At 32.7% G+C, this 9874-nt stretch overlaps 1 protein-coding gene across 1 annotated transcript; it reads right to left on the minus strand.

The window, feature by feature from the left end:
- Window positions 1650–4011, minus strand: LOC104732881 (pentatricopeptide repeat-containing protein At5g39710-like). Its single transcript, XM_010452478.2, has one exon. The coding sequence runs from the start codon at window positions 4003–4005 to the stop codon at window positions 1765–1767; it is 2241 nt and encodes a 746-aa protein (XP_010450780.1). The 5' UTR covers window positions 4006–4011; the 3' UTR covers window positions 1650–1764.

Raw genomic sequence — 9874 nt, forward strand, 5'->3', positions numbered from 1 at the left:
ATAAGAAGAGCACAAACATCATTCAATTTTATAATAGATCTCAGATGCTGATCGTTGCTAATGCTCTTCTAACTCAGTGAGGTTACGTTCGGGTTTCACAATTTTTGTGTGCGCGTTTGACTCACCAAGGTGTGGTTTCGTTTAGGTTATCTCTTCTGACTCAAAAATTAATGTATAAAAACATTTTAGTAGAAGATTAATATAGATAGATCCATGAGACATTTTCAAAACTACCCTTCTTTATGTACAAAATAACCAAATTACTGACACTATAACAGCAAGAATGTAAAGTTACCAAAATCAAAAAATTCTGTTAAAAATAATACTTTTTCGCCAAAATCGAAAAAAATTTCTAGCAAAATACAAAATTGGATTTTTCTGCCAAAATTTTTGAAACTTACCTTTTTAAAACTTTGTAAACGCTTTTAAAATTCTTATAAAAACTTTATAAAAACCTTATAAAAACTTTGTAAAATCGTTTACAAAGTTTTTATAAGGTTTTAATAAAGTTTTCTATAAAGTTTTTATAAAGCAGTAAATATAGAGTTTTTATAAGTTTTTTTATAAGGTTTTTATAAAGTTTCTACTTATAAAAACTGTATAATTGTCTTATAAATATTTTTAAATCGTTTACAACTTTATAAAAACCTGATAAAAGCCTTGGAAATTTATTTCGCAGGAAATGCTTTTTTATTGTAAAATTTGCGTAAAACTTTACCCGACAAAAAATCTACAATGCTTTTATAAGATTTTTATAAGATTTAAAAATATTTCTAAGACATTTATAAAAATTTTATAAGTAGAAACCTTATAAAAATCTTATAAATGTCTTATAGAAAAACTTAAAAAAAGTTTGTAAATGCCTTATAAAAAACTTATAAAATAACTTTTTAAAAATCTTTTAAAATCCTTTTTAAAACCTTGTAAACGATTTTACAAGGTTTTTATAAGGTATAAATTTCATAAATTTTTGGCAGAAAAATCCAAATTCGTAATTTTGGCGGAAAAGTTTTTGATTTTGGAGGAAAAAATAACTTTTGACGGATTTGTTTTTCGATTTTGGTGACTGTACATTATTGTTTTCACTCAAAGAAAGTGTAATTAGGTCATTTTGTAAATAAAGAGAGGTAGTTTCGAAAATGGTCAACATGGAGAAATATTTTAAAAAGGAGCATAGAAAAATGGGTATTTTGAGAATGCCCCTTAAAAATATCAAAATAAAAATGATTCATATCTAGAAATTGAAAGCTTTTTTAAAATTAGCCATTTCTATGACATATTATAGAGTAGTTTTCATTATAATTTAAAAATACAATATAACAATTGTTTTATAGATATGAGCTCTAGAAAAATTAAAAAATTTAAAGTATATATTATTATATCTATATATATATATATATATTTACATGATTATTAATTTATGATATTATTGGATCATATTTTATAATATTATCTTATCGAATTTTATTATTTTCTATACTGTCCCGATTTTAGATCAGCAAATTTCTTAATTTATAGAGGTTTTACTGTATGTCATGATTGTATATTAAAAAGATTACTCTAAACTATTTTATAAAATGGTTGTGCCAAAAGACCATAACTATATATATTGTTTCACATTTTGCCTATTATTTATTTACCTATTTTATTATTACTTTTTTTTTTGAACAAATGTTTCACCTATTCGAGTACAAAAATAAAGGAAAATGATTTTTTACTCACTAAACCGTTCAAAGTTATTAAGACCAAAAAATTGACACATGATTAACTTTTGCCGTTAGGAAGAAATCCATCTTTGGCCATTTCAGCAAGCACATCAAGAACCACATCCATATTCCCTTCTCTATGATTGATCTCCACAAGCACTTTGGCTTGCTCTGCTTCGCTCAGTTCACAGCTTCTTAATACATTCTCAATCACACTGTTTAGTTCATCAACCTTCCCTTCCTTGTGCAATGCCTTAACCAGAGCAATCACTGTCACAGTATGGAGAAGAAATCCGGATTTTACCATCTCTTTGTATAGACTATATGCTTTGCGGACATCTCCGCCTCTGCAATGGCCATGGATCATAACGTTGTATGCTGTTCCATCGGGTTTGTGGTTTTTCTCAAGCATAGATTCGAAAACTCGATCAGCTTCAGCCATCATTCCTTTCATACAGAATCCTTTAATAAGAGATATCACGCTTTTAAACTCGATGTTACTGCAGTTTTCTATGAGTGTATGGTATGTGACATCACTAGGAACTGAGTCTTCGTAGAACAGCTTGAGCAAGAGTCTTTTTGCTTCTCTTGTTCGAGCTTGTTTGTTAAGCCCGTTTATAAGCACGCTGTAAGTGACGACATCAGGCAATACACCTTTCTCAACCATTTCATTGTGCAACTGGAGCGCTTTTTCCAGATCACCTTCCATACAGTAAGCATTGATCAAGGCTGTGTACGTAAATTGATCTGGTGGAAGACCAGCTCTCAGCATTTCATCGTAAAGATCGCAAGCTTCCTTTGTCCTTCTCTGCTCACAAAACCCTTGGATCAATGACGAGTAGGTGATTGTATCAGGTTTAATACCTTTTTCAACCATTTCCCTCTTAACTCTAAGCGCCTCATCAACATCATAACTTCTACAGAACCCAGATAATACTGTGCTATAACTCACTACATCTGGAGTCAAACCTTTCTCCTTCATATCTTCGAGCACTGCTATCGCATCTTCCATTTTGCCAGCAACACAATGCCCGTTAACCAGAGCATTATAAGTCACAATGGAAGGAGAAAACCCATTATCAATCATCTCTTTCAAAACCCGATAAGCTTCATTCATATACCCCTTTTGAGAAAACCCATCAACCAACGTCGTGTACGTACGCTCATTCGGACAAAGCCCTCTAACACGCATCTGTTCAAGAAACTCAGTAGCCCTGTTCATATTCCCAGCCTTACACATACTATGTATAAGTGAAGTATAAGTGATAACACTAGGTGACAAGCCATGTCTCAGCATCTCAGCATGCATCACAAGCGCTTGATGAAAGTTACCTTCTTTACAATAACCTTTAATAAGCGTATTATAAGTGACTTCATCAAGAGAATACCCTTTCTTGTTCATCTCCGTAAGTACAAAATTTGTCTCCTTCATCCTCCCTTCTCTACATAACCCGTTAATAACAACATTGTAAGAAATCAAATTCGGCTCCAAACCTTTTAACGCCATTGATCTCAAAAGCTCAAACCCATCATCAATCTTACGCAACTTACAATACCCATCAATCAAAGTATTGTAAGTAACAACATTTGGTAAACAACCTTTCTTCTCCATTCTTTCAAAAAAACCCAAAGCAACATCTATATTCCCAGCAAAGCAGAACCCTCTAATCAAGATATTGTAAGTAAACACATTAGGAGAAACTTGGCTTTCCAACATTTCCTTGAACACATCCTCAGCAAAGCTAATGTTTCTCTTAGATCTAATCGTTGCATCTAAAACCGCATTGTAAGACAACACTCCAGGCATAAAGCCATGAGCTTGAGCTAAACGAACAACACTCAGAGCCTTATCAATCAAACTCAAACGAGAGTAAGACTTCACTACCAAATCGAAAACAGAGGAAGTCGAATCGCACAAATCGTAAGTCTCCTTTAGCGATGTGAAGACGAGGGAAGCGTCTTCGTCGTCTAGGGTTTTGGCTGCGACATCTTCCGCGAGGGTTTGAGCTGTTTTGTAGAGTTTGAATTTGGTGAGGATGTGGAGAGTGATGCATTTGCAACGGAGAGTGAAGAACTGATGTGGGTTCGCCCAATTTAGGAACTTGAGGACCAATTCTTGATCGTTCTGAGATTTGAGGAGAAGATTCGAAGCTGCTTCCGGAGTGAAAGTTGCAGAGAGGTGATGAAGTTGGTAAGGATGACGTCTGAGAAAGGTTAAAGCTTTATCGGCAAGAATTGAATCTGAAGAAGAAGCTAAGCTAGAGAGCGATCGTCGAATTAGGGTTTTAGAGATAAACATTTACGAAGTTTAATTTAGGGGTTTAGCCTTTAGGATGAGAGAAAGGCTCGAAGAAGACGATGCACAATTGATCTCAGCCGTCCATTAAGTTCTTATCAAGATGTCATCTCGGCCGTCTATAGAGTTCTAAACTCTTGTAAACCGTTTTAGTTTATTACATTTGGTTAATACAAATGATGATTGAATCTAATACTATTAAAGCAAAAGTACTCACTAGACTCAAATTGGACCATGAATTTGTTTTGGTATGTTTTTCATTAAAAATAATTAAAGAATCACTTAATTTAATTAAGTTAGCCTATAATTACGATTTATCTAAATGACCATTATACCCCTTGCTCGACCACTTAATTACGACCGGGTTAGGACGCAGATCCTCTTTAACCCGTAAATAGAACAAAAATCAATATGCGGATCCGTTTGTAATCCGGGCTGATACTATTCGGATCGTGTATTTGATTTGATTCAAGAATAATTATTTCTGTCGTCAAACAGAGATATAATCCCTATAAATAAGGAAACTGGTATCCGAGTATTTAATGGCTTTAGTAATATCAAATATTAACTACTACCATACTTAATCTCTATAATTATTATGAATATTAATAATAACGAGAAAGCTTTAATACTTATGGATTGTGACTTTCTTACTTCCAAAATAATCAATAGATTAAATATGAAATTGTATATATATGTAAATTTATTTGATTTGCTTTTATATTGTGAGATATTTACGGAAACAACAAATCAACTTAATACAATTAAATAAAAACAAATCATCATTTAGTTTAGATTTTTCAATATTTCTTTAAGGAAAGTATACTAATTAATTATGATTAGTATAGATGGAAAAAATAAAAAACACAGAAATTATATATATGTAAAGTTGTAAACTAATTTACAGAAAATGTGTACTGTATATCCCACATCGACTAAATATTTTGGAATATGGTTCATAATCACTATAAATATATGACTAATATGTTTTGAGTACAAATGAGCAGGAAGCTTGATTTATCAGATATCCAAAATTTAACAGTTTAATTTGGTTATATATTTGAGCACATTTAAACTTTTAAAAAGTAAACATATTATAATATATTTATGTTTTTAAAAAAGTTTAAGAGATTATAAATATTTTTAAATTATTATAAATATTTGAACTCCGTCGAAAGTTTAAAATATTATAATATATTTAAGTCTATAAAATATTTAAGTAATATTAATATTTTTACTCTTAAAAATTTTAAAATATAAAAAAAGTTCGAGCTAAACCCGTTAAAGCAAGTATTTTTATCAAATTATAAATTAAATTGGTTTTTTACAATTTTGCTGAGATTTGATATATCAAATATTAACTTCTAAATGATACCCTAAATATATTTAATCTCACTATAAATACAATGGTTTCCTAACCATTGAAATATCTCACACTAAAATTTAACAAGCAATTTCTCCTCTTTGACGACAAACCAAAATAAAGAAAAACTCATCCTCTTACAAAACTACTATCCGACATTGCGGTGTGTATATCCTCTTACAAAACTACTATTGCAGAGTGTCTATTCTCTTACAAAACTACTATTCAATATTGTGGTGTGTCTGTTTCCGTGAAAAACTACATTTTACAAACTCCTTACTCTATTAGAATTTCTATTTATTTTATTTTTAAAAGTATGCAATGTTACAAAATAAACTATTATAATAGAATTATTAAATTAATTTTTTTAACTCTCTCTTACCTCGAAAACATTTTTAATACTTTTTTTTGTATATTCATCATTATATTTAGTTCTTATGATGCAAAATATAATTATATAAAGATCATTATAATGTTTATATAATTTAAAATTTTGTAGTTCAATGATTTTCTATATAAAAAACAATTTGATATTCTATTTTCAAAATTTTACTAGAAAGAGGAAATCATTAGAGTTTAAGCTAGCAATATAGCTTAAATTAAGCTGAATATAAAAGAGATTAAAAATTAAATTAATCTTTGGGATTTTTTATTGCATTTCATATGATTTTTGAAAAGATCCGACCCATTTTTTTTTTTAATAAATGATATTATAATAATAATAATAATAATAATAATAATAATAATAATAATAATAATAATAATAATAATAATAATAATCTAAGCTAGTGGCCCCATACCCAATAGCCCTAACAACACACACAACCAACAACGGAAATAAGAATATCAATAAATAACCAATAACCAATATCATATAACAATATTAATTTCAAAACCATAAACTAATATTCCAAAAAACATGAATCATAGACCCATCAATCTAAACTACATTCTAATGACTCAACTCTAGCAACCTAACAAGCCAGACAACATCCAATCGAGTCCCTAGAATATCCTCCTCTTCATTGCCTTGATTCCACGATCACTGCCTTTACCTGCACCACAAACACAAATTGCAATGCATGAGTATTTTATAAACACTTAGTAAGGCAATCCTCCCATCTACTGGGCTATACACACAAGCAATAGAGACATCTCTAACCATCAACCAACAATCAACAATCAACAACAACAAACCATGACTCTGCATCGACGGACACCAAGCAAGCATCGACCGACACCAAAAGGGGTTGCATGGACCGACGCACGATTGCATCGACCGATAAAAGCTACACTTGCATCGACCGACACTCCCACTGCATCGACCGACGCATGCTCGATATAGCACGAAAACCCTAGGTTTTACGCGCCGTCCTCGCATTTGCATCGACCGACGCACAAAGTGCATCGACCGATGCACATGTGATCATCGTTTTCCCTCGAAGCTTCTCGCCGGATCTTCATTCCTACAACCACAAAACTCGATCCCAAGCCACAAGAAAGCTTCCTAACATCCCAAATAACAATCTTACAAGCCACACAACATATAACAAGCAGATTAGAGAAATCTCCAGCTGAGATAAGCCATGGTCATGCACTTACCTTTGCCAAGAAGTTTCTGAACCTTAAACAAGCAAGAACACGCTCCTAGGAAGCTCCTACAACGATCTCAGCTACAGATTTCTACATGAAACGCCTCCAATCACCAGAAATCACCAAGAACACTCAAGAACACTTAGGGAACTTTTTCCCTCTTTTGTTTTCTCTCAAAAGCGGCTAAACACAACTAATGAGACAAAAACTCGAGTTAAGGGCTTTCCTAACCCAAAACGCAGTGTTTAACTTAAACTCGTCCGCAGAAAACCAACCTTGCATTACCGATGCACATAGTACATCGACCGATGCAACCCCTAAACCAGGATTTCAGTTCGCGGATGTTACAATTTTATAGGAAATATATATAAATAATACTTAAAAATTATTTTAAAATTTAATTATTAAATATTTTAGGTAAATTTTGAATATCATAGTAAATTTTTTTTTTATCATTAATAATATTTTTTAAATAAGTGGTATATTTTGATATTTTATGATTTGAATAAATAAAGTGTATTATTGATATTTAGGAATTTTTTTTGTTATATGTGTATTTTGGGGAGAATTTAAAGCATACATTTTTTACAATACCACTTTTCAGAAATACTTTATTAAAAAGCTCTTCTCAAAAAATTTTCATAGTTTTATAATTATTACATAAACTAAAATAGATTAACATAATCAATACAATAATCCGCGCATATGGGCGGGATATTACCTAGTTTATAATTATGTGAGATGACTGAAATTGAAACCATATTTAGAAGAAAATCTTATTCAACAAAATTGTAGTCATAAGTATTAAATTTTTTATCTTTTCTAAAAGTGAAAGCAAAGTACCATAGTAGTAGTTCTTCTTCATCTACAAATTCACAGTACTGGCTGTGCCGCATTTTTCTAATTAACTGTATCAAACCAGGATTCTGGCAACAAATGGTCGATGATTGCTAAGCTCCTAAATAGAAGAACAGACAAGGCTGTGAGGAATCATTTGAACAGAAACGCATGGAGGAGGCAAACACAACCTAACATAACATTTTTCACTGCCTCCCTGAATCCATATGCCTACATTGTTCCTGGTTTGTGTCTTCTTAAAACTAAACAATCTCATAGATTCCGTTTCAAATCTCCAATAGAGTTCTTTTTTTATTTATTGTGTGGTTTACAGGTAATGGAAGTTATCAAGGTATCGGGATCAATAACTACAGCTGTAGTATGCGAAATGAGGAAGCTACTAACCTCTATGCTTATGATCTGAATAATCATTCTCGCATGCCAGTGCAACTCTCAGGTCATCACCATCACTTCCCTACCTTCCCTGCAGATTCCTCAGCACTACTCACACCGCATGTCTCCATCTCCCAACCATCATCATCACCAGAAGCTGCGGATACAATGATCAGAAACCCCCCGAAATTTATTGATTTTCTCGGGGTAGGACATTCTTGAATAAACAACTTTGTATATTGTAACCTTTAATCCTATGATGAGAACTCTATGAAACATCAACCTAACAAGGTTGCAAATAAAGTCTGAGAGTGACTAAATAAAGTGCTTGAGCAATACTCTTCTTAATCTGACTAGTGTTTGCCAATGATATTTTAAGGTCGACCATTGTGAGAAGTCTAGTGCTTTCTAAATGCTCTTCAGGGGAATCATCGATCTCATCCAAGCTCAGTTCCTTTAACAGAAACTGTTTTCCCACTGCATTCATAGTTTTCTCTATAAACACCCATCTTTCAATATATTCCTTCATTCTACATACGAAATTTGTGTGGTCTCTTTCCTGCAATACTCAAATGCAGCTGTATATCAAATAACCTGCGTGATCGATAACTTAACTGTACCAAATCAAAGACAACTTACCAGCTAAAGATAAGCCATGTTATTCTCATTATAGTCCCATAGAAACGATGTATGGTGAATCCATCTATTTCTCGTTATCGATTGCGCATTCCCACCAAATTTACGATCACCAAAAACATAATCTGAAACCCCAAAACAAACAAAAAATGTTAAACTTTCAACGTGAAGAAAAACACGCAACAAACCTAAAGAAGATTATCATCAGATTTCAACAAAACAAACCGTTCTCACGCAGCTGATTCCGTTAAACACAACGCTATACAAAGAACCACTCCAAGCCATAACAGAGCGTGGATAAGGCTGAACATTTGGAACATTTATCTCTATTGAAAATCAAACTTACAAAAACACTTACTTTCATCAACAGCCACAGTTCCTCCACCACTAAATCTCTTGGTAACCGTAATCCCATCTTTCACAACAGGTCCAAGCTCGAGAAGTTCACAAGGCTTCCTTATGTAAACCAAACAACACATTCTCAATAAAGATCAGATTTTTATAAACCCCCAAAAAAATTAAAGAGCTTCTTGTTAGATTGTGGGCTTCCAACTTAAAACCAATTGGCAATGAGTTGAGAGGCCCATATCTTATATATACCATTTAAGATCCTACTCAACTTTCAATGTGGGATATTGTATCTCTAATACGTCCCCTCGAGATGATGGCTTCTTTAGGCATCAATCTCGGTATGTTCGGGCATGAATCGGCAGGCGAACTATTGGGCTGGGCCGATTGTGGATTGGATTGAGTATGTGCGGACCGGGCTCTGATACCATGTTAGGTTGTGGGCTTCCAACTCAAAACCAATTGGCAATGAGTGGAGAGGCCCATATCTTATATATACCACTTAAGATCCTACTCAACTTCCAATATGGGATATTGTATCCCTAATACTTTTACCTGAGAGTCCCATGACAGTGGTAGGAGCATTGGTTCCATCGATAATGATACACCAATTCTAAGAAGAAGATCTAAGTAGCCTTTCTTCTAAAACCAACTGCTGCAGGAAGCCCTACATCCTTCTTTTTTTTTTTTTTTTTTTTTTTT

This window comes from Camelina sativa, chromosome 12, assembly GCF_000633955.1.
Source record: "Camelina sativa cultivar DH55 chromosome 12, Cs, whole genome shotgun sequence".
Classification (NCBI taxonomy): Eukaryota; Viridiplantae; Streptophyta; class Magnoliopsida; order Brassicales; family Brassicaceae; genus Camelina; species Camelina sativa.

Bases quoted from the DNA above. Each gene is read 5' to 3' on its own strand.
- LOC104732881 (XM_010452478.2), bottom strand. From the start codon at position 4,005: ATGTTTATCTCTAAAACCCTAATTCGACGATCGCTCTCTAGCTTAGCT.